The following is a 19,797-nucleotide window of genomic DNA, read 5'->3' as shown; positions in this document are numbered from 1 at the left end:
AGCTGCAGAGAGAGGCAGGCACGCTTCCAAACTAACGTCCCATTAGATTACAAAGAGTACGGATTCATCGCTGACAACACCCCTCAGCGGATCCTCCAGGGAGCGGGATCTACAAGGAGGAGCGCTGCAGCAGCTACCTCCGAGCCAGCCAATGACGGGGGTGCAGAGAAGTTGTGTGATCACCTGGAAACCTTTGGCTGCGACATCAAAGCGGCCGATTGATTCTGTGTGAATGCAGGAAGATTTCCTCATGTTTTCGTGCGTCAATCCAACCTCATGCTCCCATTTAACTGTAGAGCCGTTCTAAAAATATTGACTATCAGCCACTATCTACTGATGCATATGCAAAAAATAAAGAATAATACAACAAGTAGGTCCTCATGCTAAAGGACGTTAGGTGAGCAACTGACCAATCACTAGAAAAGTTTGTGCAGGAGACCTTTATGCAGTTCTGCAGCAAGTAAGATCATTGGGTAACCTCTCACATTTATGCAAATGGTGCAAACAAATACAACATTTTTAATCCAACTAAATCAGCAAATTATTGAAGGGACCAGATCTCTAAACTCTAAACTGGTACACAAAAACCCAAAGACAGTGCTTCACTCTTTTGTCCTTTTGTCAGAGCAAAATCCCGTAAACACAACTTCAGGTAAAGGAGCGAAACACAATTCAGTATTTTGCGCTCTCAAGGTTATGCTAGACACATCCTTTCATCAGCTGTGTATCGCTAAGGCCAACATGAAATAAATTCATTTTCTGCAACAGAAAGCTAATTAAACTGAGAAATCCACCCCCGCATTAGAGACCTCTTTCAGAAACATAACGCAGTCGTAGATCTCGGATTCATTTTACTCCAAGCTACGAAGTGGAAGTAATCTTTAAGCGTTCTCAGGGTGAAATATGAATGTACGTGTCACATCGTTCAGTGGACATGACTGTGCAGGGGACACCAATGAAGTTTCTGCAGTGGTTGAGGTTTTTTTGGGGGGGGGACAAAGCGTAGTACTCCAGTGCCCCCTGCTGACCGCTGGAAAACACTTCACCTTTAACGCCCCACCTGCTCCTGGAAAGTTACACCACCAGGAGAAATTATTTATTAGCTCTTAATAGTGTGGAGAGTTTACTCCATTAGTAGTCTAACACTGATTTACGATAAATCACAGTTGTTATTAACATCTACAAAACAGCCTGACTTTAAGATGTTGCACCCTGCACCCTAGTGGCTATGAATTTAAACTGTTCCCTGGCTTAATGTAATAACTCACTCCCCCACATGCACACATACTGTTGAGGCATCCGTAATCAAGGCAAGCATTCAACACATGCTCCAATGCAACTCTTTAGCAGGATGTGCGTACTCAGACTGCAAGGAAAAACAGCATCCACAAAAGATATATATAGGAGGAGTCGCACACTTTTTTGTACCGGGCTAAAACAGCTGGACGGCAATCGGAAAAGTATTAAGGAGCTAGTATTGGATTGAAGGTTAACTGGGAACAAGAGCGACTTAACAGCGCAACTACAAATCCATCACAACACAGCACGTGCATCTCCACACGTGAGCAAATACTTTGTAAAGCTTGCACTTTTAAAGTTCAGAAATCATCTAATGTAATTTAAACTGCACATAGGCAAGGTAAACAGCCTAGTTTAACACAAGACTATCACTTTAATTGATCAGATATAATCATGTCAATGCACTTGTAGGAGGATTCATTGTCGGAGCTGTGTTCTGTGAAATCTTTGTCCTAGATTTCAGGGGTTGTTATGATGTAATTCTGTGTACAGTTGGTATAGATAGACTAGGGGACAATGAGAGCCATTTTCAAACCCCCCCACCTCCTTCTGCTTCTCTTTGTCGTCTTGACCTCTCTCCCACGTTCGCGACGGTCCACACAATTACCTTCAATTATCCTCACTCCCTGCTCACCAATTACATCCATTATTGATTCCAGGCCCCCGGGCTGCAAGCCTTATCTATACCCAACCATGGTCCACGAAGAAGAGAAGGCACAACAGGATCAAATAGTAGGACCTTGGTTTGTTAGCACTGCACGGATTCTCGCTCCTTCTTTGTCATCACCGACCCAACAGAAGCCGCTTTACACCGCGGCGCCCTTGAGAAACAAATGAATAAACAGAAGAACTCCGCAAAGTTATGACTCTGCTCTGGATAATCTATAAGCCAGAGTGGAGGTTAGTTAAAAACACATTTAAATCCCTAATTGGTCTAATAAATAAAATAAACTAATAAAACAAGAGCAACAACCCTCATCTCCGACTCTCAAAAGAGTCATGTAAGCAACCATGTAAAGTACACCCATGCGTTTATGACTATAGTTTGTCCATTATACGAGGCGCTAGGAGAAAATGACAACACAGCATCCTGTCCGCACGCGCTGAAAGCAAAGACGGACAGACGGATGACGGTGAGACGGAGTGGTATGAAGGTCAGTTACACAGTATGGGAGCTGCAAAGTGTGTAGTAACATTCTGCCTCTCTGCTGCCAGATTTTTGAATATGATACTTGCTGACATTTAGTGAGACACAAACATAAGCGGCTGTCATCACACGCTAATGTAAAACATCCATCATCTTGAACGCACGCCAGGGCACCTGCAGAGAGCCACATCACTGATGCCCTACTGCCATCTCCTGTTACAGCAAACTTGAGGGCCACAGCTCTGTGTGTGATATGCAATGCAACGCTGCCCCCTGGAGGACTTAGTATCAAGCTCACACTGTGGAAGAAAATATACACAACATACACCGATCAGGCATAACATTATGACCACCTTCCTAATATGGTGTAGGTCTCCCTTGTGCCTCCAAAAACAGTTGCGACTCATCGGAGAATGGACATGGGCCTTCTAGGGGTGTCCTGTGGTGTCTGGCAACAGGTTGTTGTTAGTGGGGGGGCCTTTGGGTCCTATGGGTTGAGGGGAGGGGCCTCTGTGGATTTGATCAGCTTGGGATCTAGGGAATATGGAGGCCAGGTCAACGCCTTGTGCTGTTTTTCATGTTTTTTTTTAGTTGTTCCATCAGTTGTGCCATCAAGGAGTGTCATTGCTATGGGGTGGGGGTGCCTGATCCAGTCTAGGTGGGTGGTACATGCCTAAGAAACATCCACACGAATGCCAGGCCCAAAAGTTTCCCAGCAGAACACTGTATTGCCACAAGATGGTCAATGTTATTTACTTCTCCTGTTGGTGGTTTTAATGTTGTGGCTGATCAGTGTATTTCTCTATTAAGAATCTATACAGCCATTAAACTCTTACCTTATTATACTTTCAGTCCATTTCACCATGGAAAAAGTTGCACATCACATCTTGGGTCCTTCAAACCTCTCTGGAGTAAGGAGTGGATCACGTTGACAGCATCTGAGGAGTCAGACTATTATTAAATTTAAAGAGCTGTCAACATAACCAACATAAAGTCATATGCCTGAGGAAAACTAACAAGTTATGGCAGGAAAAGATAAGTTTAAATACCTTTAAATTGTATTATAGACATGGAGAAACCTAAGTAAGAAGAGGTGACTGCTGACTTTTACCCTTTCATTGTTTTCTTGGGATTCTTCCTTATATTTTCATCTTAAAATTAGCTGCAATTGTAAAAAGAGTTAGGACATGTTGCTAATTATCCAGTATCTCAGCTAGCTAAAACTTCACTTCATGCTACATACTGTTGCCACTTAAAACAACTAATTTACCTTTACAAGTCTGCCTCATAACCAAAGTTGGGCAAAATGATTGTGCAAGACATTAATCAATTCAAACTTTACAAATAAAAATAAATAAAAAATACTATACTAACCTCTTGAGGAATTAAAATGAGGGAAGCGGCTCAGTCTGAATGACACAGGTGTTGCTAATTGGCGGAAGCTTGTTTTGGTTATGTAAAGTCCGTTGTCTTTACCTGGCAGTGACGCTTTGACGGTTTATAGACAGTTTATTTAATTTGCATAATATTTCATGATGAACTAACTCTTTCTTTTTAACTCTGTGTTTGTTTTCCCAGCTCCCAAACAAATTTGGAGACCGACCTGAGGCGTCTGCAGCAGTTGACTTCAGTGTGTAAGAACAAGGGGGCGTGGCTCTCCCAGTTTGATGTGGCGTTCACAGACTATAGGAAATAATAAGTACAGTTGAGGAGGGCATTAACTGACCGATTTGAATCAGACAATTGTCTGAATTCAATAAATGTACAGTCTCTGTGATTGAACGAAGAAATATACGGCACCCATGTTTTTTTTTGTTTGTTTTTTTTTAAAAAAGTACAACTCGTTTAATTTCTTTTGTATATAAAATAAGTTATACAAATAAACCTGTCTCGCTTTAGCTAAACTTATTGTTTTTGTTGTTGTTTTTTTTTCAGTCTGTTGCTCACTTTAATACATTTTATGCATATTTTGTAGCTATTTGTAAGTTTGACCATCCTACATATAATGTGAAAATTGTTTATTTTGATCCAAAAATAAATAAATAACAGGAAATTAACACATTATCTATATTTATGACGTGCACGTCGGCGATGTCAGTATCATACAATCACTTATTAAAATTTAATAAGACCAAGTAATGTGACGATGGTTTTTTTGTTTTGTTTTGTTCGTTTTTTTAATCACCAGTTTATTTTTGTAGTTTTTTCTTTCTAAATAATAGCATCTCAACGCGGATGACTGTGAAAACTAGGATTTAGAAAGGGAGGAGGGGCACCTGAAGGCACCACTAGTGCAGATCAGTGTTGTGTGCGCTCTAGTGTTCGTTGTGTTTGCTGCTGGCTCCCCTCTGTCCTCCATTAAAGCTCGGCTCCATCCCCACTGTACGGCGCAGGCCCGAAGTAGCGCAGCCGCTCTGAGGTTAGTGCCCTACCGCGCAATCTCCATCTATTTCAGCCCCGGCGCAGCCGCATCATCGAACCCGGCAGCGTTGGGGTGAACGATGGAGATTGTTTAGATGTCGACTGCAGCGGGATTATTCTACACATCTGACATTTTTGGGGGGGAATCACAATCTAGGCGCGTATCGACAAGAAGCTCGTAGAAGTAGAATAGCAGGGGATGAGACGCAGGCCGCTGGGCCTTTCTTAGCGCTCTGTTTTGTTTCATATTGCGCGGGTTTCATGCTAGCTGCTGCCTTAGCGCGGTTTACGTCTCGCTGCGACCCGAAATCGTGTTCGTTTATCGCCCTAACGTCCAGACAGGGCCGCCCTCCTCGATCGGAGCTAATGTTCATTTAGATGACCGATCCTGCACAGAGAAATGGTTAGCTCGGTGGCTAATTAGCCGAATGTAGGACAGTGCTAGCTTAGCTCTGTAGATCAGTGGTTGACAAACAGCCGGCACGTCGGCTAACACAACACCACTGTAGCGCTAGAGACATAATAATAATAATAATAACATAGACACGTATAATACTGGCTGCTATTCCTACTTACCCGGTGCTGTGAGAAATCACATTTACTGCAGGTCATGTCGTGATCACACATATTTATTATTGCTGCATCTTCCCATTGATACTATCAGCGTCTAGACTTCATGTACTGTACTGGGATGCACATTACATCTGTCTGGCTGCTGTTAATGGCTGAATTTCCACTGATTATCTATGATATTTTTTATTTTAATTGGTTTCTGTCTTGTTTCAAAGATTAAACCACATATAAATTAGATAAACCTTCTAAAATAATATATAATTAATCTTCACTGTGTCAAGTATACATGTTATCCCTATTAAACTGCCTCCATGCCAGTCACTACATATTCATTCATTCATTCTTGGGTTCTGAAATAAACAAAGTCACACTTTAACTGTTAATTGCAGATGTTTTGTTGTACGTTATTATGCAAATCATTGTGTCTTTGCGCGCACACACTGCCATGATCACCAGTGAACATGCAGACCCAGAATCTCCTTCACCGTGAAAGCATTAAGACTCAGTTATTTACATTTTTACTGCCTAAAAAAAAATCCCTTTTCTATCAGACAGATGTGAAGCTGTTGTGTCTAAATAGTGCCAAGACATGTGATTTAACAGTTTCATAATAAACAGCCTCTACAGGCAGAACAGCAGCACGGCGATCAGTGCAGTAACACAAGAAGCACATGATATATGGTGAAATTAAATGTTTGACACAGTACATTTATTGTAAATGAACCTCACTGTTGATTATAGCCCCCTAGAGGCAGAGCAGCGGTGGTGCAATAACTCCAGAGAGTGGCAACTGTGCATGGTCACAGTTTTGTCATATATTCATATAAATATACAATATATCTAACTACATTCTGTATTTCATTATAACATATTGTTCCTATGATTATAAACATCTCTTGCAATATAAATGTGTGTGCTTCCATATGAATTATGTACTCTGATGAATAGATTACCTTACGTCTTGTCTGCTCTCTTTCTCAGTAACTGCACCGTGGATCTAGCTGCGTACCCCAGGTTGCTGATAATGGAGGAGCACGGCGTTCACCAGACAGAGCACATGACCACCATCGAGGCCAGCGCCGTCAGCCAACAGGTCCAGCAGGTGCACTTAGGGGCATGATAGTTCAAATGTTGAAATGAGCCATTTCAGTTAGATTTCTGCACCAGAACAGAAGCCACAGCCGCCCATTTAAACACACTTCACTCAATTCATCCGCTGGGTGCAGGTACACGTGACCACCTTCACGGAAGCGTCCATGATGAGCGCCGAGGAAGACTCCACGTCTTCGCCGGACGACGACCCGTACGACGACACGGACATCCTCAACTCGGCTGGCACCGATGAGGTCACCGCTCACCTGGCCGCCGCAGGTGAGCTGAAACTCAGTCGAAGGGAAGCTCGGCTTAGCGTCTGATCAAAACAAACCAGACCTTCTGTTTAGTGTGTTCCTCTCAGCAAGTGTCCTCATCTTGGATGTCTATACTTGTCCAGCAGAATCCATAGCCTCCTGATTTAAGTGTAATGATTTCAGTAGGCCAGCAGGTGGCGCCAGTGGATTGTTTATGGAGGCAGTGCCACTCTACTGCGGTGACTCCTGTGAAACTAGTGACATTTAATTTGTATTTTTCCGTTTAATTAGTTTCACAGGGGGGCAGTGAGATAATTCAGTTGCAAGCAGGGATAAAGAGTTAATTAATTTTAAATCAAAATTGTGATTTGAAGCAATAAATAGAACAGAATATGCTGTATGCAATCATGTCCGATGTCTGACCTGCAGTTTATTCACTGATTTGATAATGTCTTTTGTCTTAATGCTCCATCATATGTTTCAAATCTATTACAAAATGAACATTGACTCAAATTACATATTTTCCCCAAATCTTTCAGCCCTAATTGTAACTCTTGTTATTAACCCATCAAATCACGTAAAAAGAAAAGAGGACTGAACATTAAGAACGACAGTATATGAGACACTTACTGAGAGCTCAAATCAGAGAGGAAATTGCTGCTTACAGACACAATCTACTTGAGTGTTGTCTGTTCTGATTACTGCTATTACTAACAGTCCCTCTTCCTCTCTATCTCTCTCTTAGGACCAGTAGGCATGGCGGCGGCTGCTGCTGTGGCAACCGGCAAGAAACGAAAAAGGCCTCACATCTTCGAATCCAACCCCTCCATCCGCAAGAGGCAGCAAACCCGTCTGCTCAGGTGAGCCTAAAACCCCCAGTAAGCCAGTTATTCCCCATGCACAGACAGATAATTTCCCCCGAGGTTGTGGTTTACTCTAATCCTGACTTGGGTGTCGCGCTTTTTTTTTTTTTTTTTTTTTGGCTTGTAACCCGAACGGCGAGATAAAGCGTACCTTGTTTTTACAGGAAACTGCGAGCCACGTTGGATGAGTATACCACCAGAGTGGGCCAGCAGGCCATAGTGCTGTGTATCTCCCCCTCCAAACCCAACCCCGTGTTCAAGGTGTTCGGTGCTGCTCCTCTGGAGAATGTGGTGAGTTTTATAGTTTCAGGAGAACCGTCTCATCCTACCAACGTCTTATTCATTCTACACATATTCCTGCCATTAAAAGATAAAGAATTTCCCCAGCGTTTACCATGCACCTTTACGCTGTGATGTGTCTAGGTGCGAAAGTACAAGGGCATGATGCTGGAGGACCTGGAGAACGCCCTGGCTGAGCACGCCCCCGCAGGTGGAGACCTGGCCTCAGAGCTGCCCCCTCTCACCATCGATGGCATCCCTGTCTCTGTGGACAAGATGACCCAGGTGAGGCTTGTCTCTTTCTCTGCTTCTCTGTTAATAGTAATTAAAAATAATTTATATCCAAAAATGAAGCCTGCTTCTTTGTAAAGATGGACAAAATCAAAAGTCCAGCAGATGGCACCACCTGCCAACAAACTGGGATAATGAACATTGTTTTTAAGATGAGCTTAGCTAACTGTACGTATCAAGGTCAAATGCTTAGTTGTAGCCGTTTTGCATCTTTTTAATGTATTCGTGCAGTCAGCTGTTATTCTTCGGACGCTTTCTCATCCCGAAGAGCAGCATCGACATTAAAAGAAACTGTAACTCGTGCAGATGCGTAGCTGGTGTCTGCATTTGAGAACGAGCTGAACCTCCTGCCTTTGCTAAAGCAGAGAGAGAGGAGGCGCAGGAGGAGAGGAGACGTCTCTCGGCGGGCCCTTCACTGCTGCATTAGCACCACTGGCAGCCTGGGCCCTCTGCTCACCCGAGGGAGCCCGGCTTGTTTACTCTGCCGTCCCAGTGCTGCTGACGCATTCGCCCGATCACCGTCAGAGTAGCCGGCATGGCAGTGGCCCCCCGAGGCAGGTCCCCAACGCTGGGAGCAGCGCAGCCAATCGCGGGGACGGAATGAATCCTCGGAGGGAAGGTGTTAGTCGGCGCTTGTTTTTCTGGAGGTTGTAGGATGAGATTATCGTGAGTAACCTGTTGCCTCACTCAGCTTTGGCAAAGCCAGGTGGAAAGGTGTGGGGGAGGCTTTTGTTTTTTTTTTAGAGACATGTGTGTGCTGGAAACGGGATGTCTCTTAGTTGCTCTGGGGAGGATTGATGAACCTTGGTAAATGGCACACATGAAAAATGACATTTAAACTTTAAAGTTCTCTTAACCTTTTGAGCCAAGAGTTTGAGGTTCAGTGACGCAGGCAGGAGGCCCCCTGCTCATCATATATTTGGAGCATCTGTAGCAGGTGATCCCGGGTCTAGCCCGAGCCCATAATTACCCCCTAGCCTTGTTAAGTTCAGGGACCCGGCAACATAGCGGCCTTCGTAAATTCTGATTGGACCACTGCTCGGAGGATTAGGACTGGGGGTGGGGCGGTGGGTGTGAGGGCAAAATGCCACTTAACTCACTAGCCACTGTAATTAGGCCATCTGGCCTCCCACACATGCATCCACATCATCCACAGGTGGAAATGCAAGAATCCTTTTCCTGCTAAGTCCTTTTCCTGGACTAATCCAGGTTGCCATCCCAGCATTGGCTGAGGTGGAGCCCCATTGCCGGACGCCGTTTCCCAAAACCGTCGACCCCACTGTTTTTCCGTCAAGGTTCATTTCATCACATCTCTTTGTGCGACGCACTGAGGAGCGGCGCATAGGTGTTTGTGCGATCGTGAGTTAGAAAAGGGGTCTAATGGAGAGGAGGGAGGGATTTATTTCTCTCCGGAACCAAATTTAGCCCGTGATGTCAAGGCAGGCAGACGCTGCAGTGCCTCATTGTGCAATATAATCCCCCGGTGATGCTTGCATATTACCAGGACACTGAGGACATTGGCACTAAACCCCACAACAGCATGTCAGTGAGTGTGAGTGCACGCATGCTCCGGGCGCGCTTGTGCGATGGTCAGGGGACTGGTTGCGCATGAAGCATGAACACAGATGACCATCTATAACTGCTCGGCAGGCAAAAAGTAATCACAGGTATACATCATTAAACCTGCATTCATTCGCCAGCTAAAAGTAGCTCGCCCCATTTATTTTACTTAGACCTCTAAGAATAGCGCAACGCGGGTAAATATCCTCCAAAAAGCCAATTAAGTCGTCTCATCTCTAAAACTGTTTCGACAACTCAATAGCGTGACCTTCGTTTAAGGAAAGCTTTGGTTACATGTAGGGAAACCGACATAAACTGGCAACGTGGCGTAACCAGTATTTGATAAGAGCTCTTGATTTACTGGCTATCAGCACATGCATTTAAAAATCAGAAAACAGAATTTAGTGAGATTAAACTTTATTTTGAAATTCAGTTTTTACCCATTTGTATTTTAGTGCTGATTCATTTCCTGTCATTAATGCAATAGCTTAAAATTATGTGCAAAATTACAACGCAACCAGCCTGCAATTAGTTAGCCTTTAGTTCTAATGACCTGCAGCGTATTACACTCGGACGCGGTGGACAAGCACTCGCTAATACAGCCGTTCCGCAATAATGACATAACGACTTGAGTCCTCAAGTGATCAAAGTTAATCTTATGTTTTTCTTTAACATTGATTTCCTCTGTCCTTATTAACATCTATTAATGCTGGAGCCTGTGCCGGGGCAGGTTGACTGCCGAACTCAACGGTGTCTGTCTGACACGTCGGGGGCTGGAGCCACAGCCATAGATCGGTCCGTTAATAAACATGAACGCGCCGTTCTCCTTTTAGAAAGCCCGTTTCTATTTGCGGCCCGCGACCACCTCAGCAGCCGGCAGCAGGTATCCGATCGATATACGTCTCCTGCTGCCTGCTCAAGGGCGTGTGGGTCCACATGAGACACTGCAGCTTTCCTCTGTTAAGAATTTTGGTATCTATATCTCTTTTCCGTGCTTTTAAATTTTTAAATCTTTTTTTTTTTTGCTTTAGGCCCAGCTGCGAGCGTTCATACCAGAGATGCTGAAGTACTCAACAGGCAGAGGGAAGCCTGGCTGGGGGAAGGAGAGCTGCAAGCCGGTGTGGTGGCCCGAGGACATCCCATGGGCCAACGTCCGCAGTGACGTCCGTACAGAAGAGCAGAAACAGAGAGTAAGAGAAGCACATGTGATAATTTTGCAGAGAAACGCTGCATATTACATTTTGACAATTAAACTTTAAAGCTGTTTTGTCCCATTCTGCCACAGTCATAAGTCGTATTTGGTAAAGATGCATAGATTCATGTGCTATACATTGACCGCAGTGAGAAATTTAACATATGTCAGCGGTCCTTAAAGGCATAGTTTGGGGCATTTTGGGAAATACCCCTGGTTAGTGAAGGCACTTTTAGGGTACTGCGGTACATAGACGTTGTAACCGACTGAAACATTTGCCGAAATTTCATATAAATGCTTAAACTGACTAGCGTTTGGTTGGTGTTTTTACACAGTGAGCCAGATTGACGAGGCACAAGTATAAATGGCTTACACCGGCGTAGGCTACGTACGTAGGTTACGGCGTCTTATCTCCCGCAGAGCCTTTAGGGTCAGGGCATGGTCTGCGTAGGGTCTACTGAAAAGAAAAGAAATAAATGTCTCCCATCCTACGTCATTCATACTTTTGACGTGGCATGCAGCGTCTTAGATACACTCATGCGCGCCATCTTAAGAATTGTTGCACATATTAACTTATCCGTTCCCCCCCAGGTGTCTTGGACGCAGGCGCTGCGTACCATCGTGAAGAACTGCTACAAGCAGCACGGCCGCGAGGATCTTTTATACGCGTTTGAAGACCAGCAGGTAACCGTGGCGGCCCCCACCCAGCACCACTTGACCGCTGCACAGAGCATCGCTCACCTCGTGCCCTCGCAGACTGTGGTACAGACCATCAACAACCCCGATGGAACGGTCTCGCTCATCCAGGTGAGCTTTCAGTAGCTCTGCGCTCGTCATGATTTGTTCTTTTTTTTTTGAAATTCGACAAACTCAACGTTCACATTTCTCTCAGGTCGGCACGGGACACACCGTTGCCACTCTGGCAGACGCCTCAGAGCTTCCTGGTGTGACAGTGGCGCAGGTCAACTACTCAACTGTAACTGATGGAGAGGTAATGCCCATACGCATTTAAAACGTCCCCACACATTCTCATCATATACTGTATACAAACACTGCCACTTGCGCGATTACTTTCCTGCATATAACCGAAATCAGTTTTTACAGGTGGAGCAGAATTGGGCGACCCTACAGGGCGGGGAGATGACAATCCAGACCACTCAAGCGTCGGAAGCCACGCAGGCAGTCGCATCGTTGGCCGAAGCCGCCGTCGCTGCCAGTCAAGAGATGCAGCCCGGCGCCACCGTCACGATGGCTCTCAACAGGTGATTCTCAGGGAATTTCATCTGTTTTTGTGCATTTTTTTTGTGCAAACCGGGCATAAGGAGGGTAACATGAGAGCTTGAGGTTTGTAGAATAAAACTAGGTAGGCATAGTTGCAATTTTGCAATCTAAAGCGGATCATGATTTTAGCAAAAACAGCACCACTCAAATATGTCAGACTTGCATTTATCTGCAAAATCATCCCATTTTTAGCAGGAAATCTAAGTTAGTATCTAGGAAATCTTCCCTCTAGGATCTTTGTGTTCAACCTTTACCGACAAAATCCTCCTGGGATGCTCACTGACTAGCGGCGAAGCCAGCAAACACAACAGGGCACAAGAACAACCCGTAATTGCACAGGCAGCTCTAACAACTGAATGAAAATGGGCAGACTGTCAGGGCAGGTCACTCGGGTCCCCTGGAGATGAGAGTCGACTACTTTTCACCCAGGTTCAGCATCTAATTAATTAGCCTGGAGTATTTATAACAGCAGCGTGTGAGGTGCAGTCATTAAATGTATTGTTAGTATTTTAGTATGCTGTATGTTTACAGGGAAGGATCGAAATGCAGTCACAGATAACAGGAGCATATACTCCAATTTTTGCAATTCAGCTCAAGAAAACAACAGATTGAAAATCACTTCTTTTACCGCAATTAAAAACTTCTAGGTAGCTACTTCCTGGTCCACTTTTTGACTTATTTTCATAATCTTTCAGCCATTATCAAAAAGCTTCTTCAGCCAGACTCTAAAAGATACTGTTTGCATTTTTTTTTCTCACTGCACTACTGTCAAGGCAATCATTTCAGATGTGTATGGGTATGTCCCATTGGGGCTTGTTACCTGCACCCACCTGAGTCCTGCTTCCCCTCCCCTCCCCTCCCCTCCCCTCCCCTCCCCTCCTGCTGTTTACCTGTGCAGAGCTTCTCTGGGCTCTTTGCACCACAGGCTCTGGAACATTTTGTCTCTGTGTTCAAGCACAACAGGGGGAGTCGAGCTTTTCTTGCTGCGAGGTCCAAAAATGACACCGCATGACGCAAGATAAGCTAACGACTGTGCGGCCGCATTGATGTAGTAAACAATTTGTTTACGCCGCTGAGTGTTTACCACAGAACTTCACAAACGATCGGTCTTCAAGGCTGATTTGATTCATTGTTCAACGTACAGTTGAGCGTCATCCGCAAACGGTGTGACCACATCGTTTGCCATCTACAGCCTCCGCTCCCCGAGCTCCTCCCCCTTTCTGTCCATCTGCATTTCTATCTCAGATGTGATTATCAACCGAGCTGCGAAACAGTTCCATTAGTTCATAACGAAGCTGGTGTGGTAATAAGCTCGCGGTAATTCCACCGGGCAGATCTGGTTAATAAAACTGCTTTGTTAGGCCCATAGCACCTGGCCTTCGGGGGAGATGTGACAGATTCTCTTTAAGTCCAGACTAGAAAAGCCTCTTACAGCTCGTACACTCCTGCCACTTCACCCCACATCTCTCTAATAACCCCCCCGCCTTTGTGTGAGTGTGTATGTATGAGTGAAAGAGACCTTAACATCTCCAACCATCTTGTGTTGTGTGTTTCTTTTAACTAAGAAATGTGTACACGGAGAATGTGGTTTGACATATACATATATATTGTGTTTGTGCGTTACAGCGAGGCAGCGGCCCACGCTGTAGCGACGTTGGCAGAGGCCACTCTACAAGGAGGAGGGCAGATTGTCCTGGCAGAGACGGCAGCTGCCGTTGGGGCGCTGGCGGGGGTTCAAGATGCCACAGGTACCTATTCAGACAAGACACATACAATCATCAACACAAAAAAAAAAAAAAAACACTGAGGCAGAATACGACTCCGGCATTTACGTAATCATATTGGAAGGTCAATGTTGTTACTTGTTTGTGACGCAGTAGATTAAAGTGGCAAACTTTGACGACAAGTGCGGAAACAGAAAATGTGGCCTAATACTGTAGGTCACAGGATTCTGGAGGGAAGCAAAACAGTCTACTCTCGTTTTATTAAATAAGTCAGACACTTTCTTTCCATCATTCTCTGAGCAGCTGTGATCTAATTTCACCTGAGCCGAGTTTGCAAAAAGCAGTGAAAGGAGCGTGTCGCAGCTCTTCATCTAATAGCTCAATGTGGCTGCCCCTTCATGTGAAAATTACAACTAAAACTACTCAAAAATGATCGTGAGACGCAAAACGCATCGCTTCAAATTAAAAGTTAGCCCGTGTTTTGGCAGCTGAGCGCTGTTAATGTTCGGTCTGCATCATCAGCTGTCAATTTAACGTGTTTATATAGATTACAGCAAGTGTAACATTATAAAACGAGTATTGAATGGTTTGTCAGATTTTGTAATTGTGAAATATAAAATAAGAAACTTGAATTCTTGAAACTTTTGCCACATCTAACTAATTAGTTTATACGTGCGGCAACCAGCCAATGGCATTTCTAATTAGCCTTATGAGGCGTAAGCTTCCCACCAGCAGCACGGCACCCAGAATCTAATCTGCTCTGTGCTGATGTGACAGATGGTGTGTTTTTGCGCGTGTGTGTATGTGTGTATCTCGTCGCAATGCCTTCCCCTTCTTTTAATGATACGTTACTAAAGGGTGACCCTCCTTAAATGCATACTGCGGGCCCACTGCTGCTGCGCTGTCTGCCGGGACTGCAGCCGTTTGTTCTGACGAACTTGCTGGGTGGCAATAACAACCATTTCTAGCATATGTTCAGCCAGTGTCCTCAGGGCTGAACGCGAATCTGCTGCTCGGGACATCAAACTGAAGCTGATTACTAAAAGTGGACATTTTTCCAGACGCTCTTGCCATTTTTATTGACTCTTAGTTCTTTGTATGTCGGCACACTATATTATCAGACTTATAAGGCTGACTTAAAAATAACTTTGTGGCTCACGAGGGATTGTTTTTGTCGTAATTTTGGATTCTGAAATCAAAATTTAATGCAGTAAATATAAGAACAAGCATGTTAAATACTTGGATTTAGTAGTTTCCTTTGGGGATTAGTGAATTGAACCATTGTAATTTGTAAACAGTGCAGTAAATTTGGTAATGTTAAGGCCAAATTCATTTATTTTCCAACCTTTTTCCATCACATCTTGTAATCTGTCCGTCTTTATTTGCCATGTCTACTTATACAACACACATATACACCAGTCCAGGGGCATGAACAGGTCCCTCAGGGGCCCTCCTAAAGAGCTTTGATCCACTCCATTATCAGTCCATGGTCTAATCACTGGACCAGCTGTCAGCACATGCCCCCAAGTTCTCTTCCTTGTCTGTATGCAGTTTTGTCCGTGCAGTCACTTTCCAACATGAATACTGGTCCTTCTAAATATGCGTCCTTTACCAGAACTAAGGCATGAATTTATTCACTATAGCTAAATACCTTAACATTACATTAAAGGCTAACTTACTGGTTTACTTGTCTGCAAATCAGTCGTTTGTTTCAAATATTCAAAAAAAATGGACTTTCCAGTGTAAGGACCTAGTTTATATAGTGAGCAATTAGAGTTTTAAAAACAGAAAACTTAGGTGTTAAAGGGACAGGTTAATACTTGTTTTTTCCTCTGACCTGTAGAGCTTTACGGCACCCGTGATTATAGGCTCATGCTCGTGACACCATTGCCTTTGCTGGTTCCAACAAGGTGGCAATGTACACTTTGGACCTACCTCAACTGCATTTAAGCGACCTATAAGCTAACCCAGGCTGCCATTGATGACTGCTGCTCATCGTTACTAGATGCACGCTTCCTTGAGATGCAGTTGGCGGGTGTAGTCGGGTAGACATTAAATAGTTCCTACATGCAACTGCTCACAATAAGAATGAATTTGAGAACCACAAGCCAAGTGGCATTTAGTTCCTTATATTAGAGAGAAGGCAAAGATACTGCTAACAACATCAAAACAGTCTAGATTGATAAACAGAGCTACAGGCTAGTGGAACATTGGGGCTAAACTGTCTCTTCAATCTCAAAATTATTACAAAATTATTCAATTTATTACAAAATAGGCGCTTCCAGCTGTTATTAAGATGCTAACCCCAACATTAGCCCCAAGTGCAAAGGTCAAATGCAAAAAATGTGTCCAACATGCCAGCCCGCATTTGCACATTTGTACACCAATGTAAATCCATATTATTCAAATCGAACATCTGCCACCTTTTGTCGTTTGACAATTTTGCCTCCTAAACCAGAAGAAGTCGCTCGGCCGCCGCGCCAGCTCACTCAGACGACTAATGGAGCTGCCAAAGCCAGTCCTTCTCCCGACTATTGACCTTAGCTAATCACTGTAGTGCTGCACACGAGTGGAGAGCGCCGTTTGAAGTGCACTGGCCCAGACACGCCGCTGATTGGCTTGTGTAGTGACCCTTCACTGACAAAGGCACCCAGACGCTCGCATGTACATAGACACATCTACACCAGGCGCAACCCTTAACGTCTAAGTAACGATGGTCAAGTGAGGCACTTCAGCCCGGGCTGCGTCTGTACGTCACTGTGCCAGGCCAAAGCGCTGCTCCCTAAGCCCTCCTCCGTAATCACTTCCAGCACAATTACCTGCATCAGCAACTTAACACTGTCACAAATCACTGGCGAAGAGGCTTAGCAAGAAAATAAAAAGACGTCCGACAATTACAAGCTGACAATAGGGGTGTAGTTTTATTTTAGGTTTAAATTAGAAGATGAATAGTTATGTATTTTTTGCCTTTTCCTTCTTCTTCAACGTCTAAATGACCTACATAGATCTGCATCCCTGTTTCAGCTCAGTTATAAAAAGATCCCTGTTGTCGCATTCAACGTCCAGCTCAAAGTAATGGGAGCGGGCATGAGCCACTGCCATCCCCTACACTGACCTTCTTGCCTGCTTGTGACACTGTGACAGCTTGCAGGGTGGGGCAGAGGCCCACGTGACTGCAGCAATAATCCCTACAGGCAGAGACACACACAGCTGGGAATGGGGGGGAAGCAAGCAAGCAAGCAAGCCGAGGACGTTCAATCGGACCATTGTTCAGAAATGCCTTCTGTGTAACATGGCGGCCTCCCGTCAGAGGCTTGACGGCCTCTCACGTACCGTGTAGAACCCCCTCAGCAAGACATGAAGAGTGCACGACCATATTTTATTAGTGTTGCAATTAACTGAGTTAAAACTAATAGATGAAATGACCAGCTCTGTGTTGAAGTCCTCCTTTTTTACCTCCACAGGTTTGGTTCAAATCCCAGTCAGCATGTACCAGACCGTAGTGACCAGCCTCGCCCAGGGCAACCGGCCCGTCCAGGTTGCCATGGCACCTGTCGCCACACGCATAGACAACACTGTCACGCTGGACGGCCAGGCAGTGGAGGTCGTGACCCTGGAACAGTGACAATTAAGGCCTTGGAAGGAGTAGAAAGCACTGAATCGCCACCTTGGAGATGCGGCTCTCTTTTCCAAGGCGTCACGCTGTGTACAATGTCAGATATATTTTTAAATGTACATACGCAGGGGAGGAAAAAGTGGGTTATCAATGCATTGTGTTTACTATGTAAAGATATTGCTTTTGTTGGTGTTTCCCAATTAGCTTCATGTTTTTTGTTTTTTTTTTTGTTTTTTTTTTTAGGTCTGTGATGTTTAGTATTTATTTCTTGACAATTAACCTTAATACAAAGATGAACCAAAAAGCCCAGGAGGAAAAAGCCACCACTGCTTCACTCACTCTGTGTTAACGATCATTGTTTTCCGGATTTTGTGCTTGACAATGTCTGTTTTTTTTTTAGGATTTAAAATTCAGTGCCATGGTCAGAAATAACTCCTCCGTTTGTTGTTTTTCCCCCATATCCTAAATTTTCTTTCCACCTCTTATCGATCTCTTCCTGAACAGCATGAGCTGTAGACACTCCCAGACATTTCCGTCACATTAAATGTTGAAATATTATGTTGGAATATTGTCTTGTCTTGTGCTGTTCGGTTCTACTGCAGTCCACGCACATGCCAAAATTTGCGAAGACTCAGGATATATTCATCAAGGTGTTTTTTTTTTTCCTGTTTTTTTTTTACTGCTGGATTGCCGAGCTGACTTCTTGAAGCTGTCTTTTTGTCTACCAAATCTGTGTATTTCCAGTGCATGGACAGGAGCAGCGCCCCTTCCTTGGTATGTTATTTTTTAACATGAACCCCTTTGTATTGTGTCACTACGGACTTTTGTGGTCGGCTGCATCACTTTGTATGTCCCAGGAAGTCGGTCGTACCTTGGGCAGGAGCTGCACTGTTTGTGATGCAACTAAATAATCGCTTGCCAAGTCTTTGTTTGATGCAGCTCTGACAGTCAGTTCAACTACAAATGTGTGTATTAAAAAGTCCAATAAAAATGGCTGCTGTTCACCACTCATACAGTTCTTCTGTCAATTATTAGCATCCCAAAGCATCAATGGAGAATAAAGCAGCTCTATAAAACCACCTAACATCTTTGAGCAAGTCGTTAGATGTTGCTGTATATATACTTTGTAGTTCAGCCTCACTACTGTAGGTAGACACACAGGGCAAAGACACTAATAAACGTGCAAAAAAAGAAAACGAGTATGCAGCAAAGTAGTGCTACAGGAGCTCCTTAGAAAAATATGTGTTGGAGGAAAATAGTTGGAGGAGACCAAACAAGAGTTTCGAGAAATGGCAATTTAAGACTAAAGCTTGTTACAAAGTTGTTCTCGAAACCCTAGGTGCAAGAACAAAAGAAATAAAGTTCGTTTTGGCCGAGTAATTTATACTTAACGAGAAACTCACCTGCCGAACTCCGGGGAAGTCCTCGTTGGGCCCTCGTCGGTGCAGCATAGGCTACGTCACACACGCTAAGCATTGTGGGAGATGCGGGAGACGGACGACGAGAGACACTTTTTTTTATTATTTTTGTGATTTTATTTTATGCTGATCTCTACCCTGGAGAGATTAGCAGTCATACTGCGAATATTAGAATATTTGAGCTCACAGAGTGGCCGCTAGCATTTCCGCTTTTCCTCGTTAGCCACGCCCATTTACTATTTCTGACCAATCACAGAATAGTAACCGGACACCACACGAGAAAAACGTTCTGCCCGGTTGATGTGTCGAGAACAAGCTGCAAGAATAAATTTTGTTCTCACAGCCCGAGGAGCGAGAACAAACTGCTCGCTTCCCGCGGAGTATATATCAACCTTAAGTCTAACTTAGACTAACTTAAAATTTATTCTGAAAACTCGCAAAAACTCTGACACTGCCATAGGCCACAGAGAAGACCTAAGAATACGAACTGCAGTTTTAACTGTGAAGGCCCAGGCAGATTTCTTTGACTCTGGCAACAGCAGCAATATGATTGGATAAAAGCTCTAATGCAAAGTTACACTGCCAGAAGCACCGCAGACGAGAGACGGACAAGCCATAAAATGAAAAGAATAGGCTATTGGGAATAATTTGATAAGTTTAATGGGAAAATATTAAAATGTAAGTCAGTGATTTGGATAAAGTTTAGGCCAGCAGAGACGGTTTTGCTGGCCCTGACCGTCCACCATTGACTATATTAAGTCTATCAGGCGGACAAAAAGGCAAT

At 44.2% G+C, this 19,797-nt stretch overlaps 1 protein-coding gene across 3 annotated transcripts; it reads left to right on the top strand.

The window, feature by feature from the left end:
* Positions 1-4,781: 4,781 nt before the first annotated feature.
* Positions 4,782-18,750, top strand: nrf1 (nuclear respiratory factor 1). 3 transcript variants are annotated; one of them, XM_084573972.1, is made up of 12 exons: positions 4,782-4,865; positions 6,422-6,533; positions 6,667-6,811; positions 7,535-7,649; positions 7,817-7,943; positions 8,076-8,216; positions 10,814-10,972; positions 11,566-11,781; positions 11,867-11,965; positions 12,079-12,236; positions 13,882-14,003; positions 17,444-18,750. In XM_084573972.1, exons 2-12 carry the CDS (start codon positions 6,465-6,467, stop codon positions 17,602-17,604), a joined length of 1,512 nt encoding a protein of 503 aa, XP_084430098.1. In that variant the 5' UTR covers positions 4,782-4,865; positions 6,422-6,464; the 3' UTR covers positions 17,605-18,750. The 3 variants fall into 3 exon arrangements, with proteins under 3 accessions (XP_084430098.1, XP_084430097.1, XP_084430096.1); XM_084573971.1 differs by having other exon boundaries at positions 6,422-6,542; XM_084573970.1 differs by having other exon boundaries at positions 6,422-6,542; positions 12,070-12,236.
* Positions 18,751-19,797: the final 1,047 nt, after the last annotated feature.

Source organism: Chelon labrosus (assembly GCF_963514085.1).
Source record: "Chelon labrosus genome assembly, chromosome: 23".
Classification (NCBI taxonomy): Eukaryota; Metazoa; Chordata; class Actinopteri; order Mugiliformes; family Mugilidae; genus Chelon; species Chelon labrosus.
Note: the sequence above shows the minus strand (reverse complement) of the source record. Positions and strands in the feature narration are given on the sequence as shown.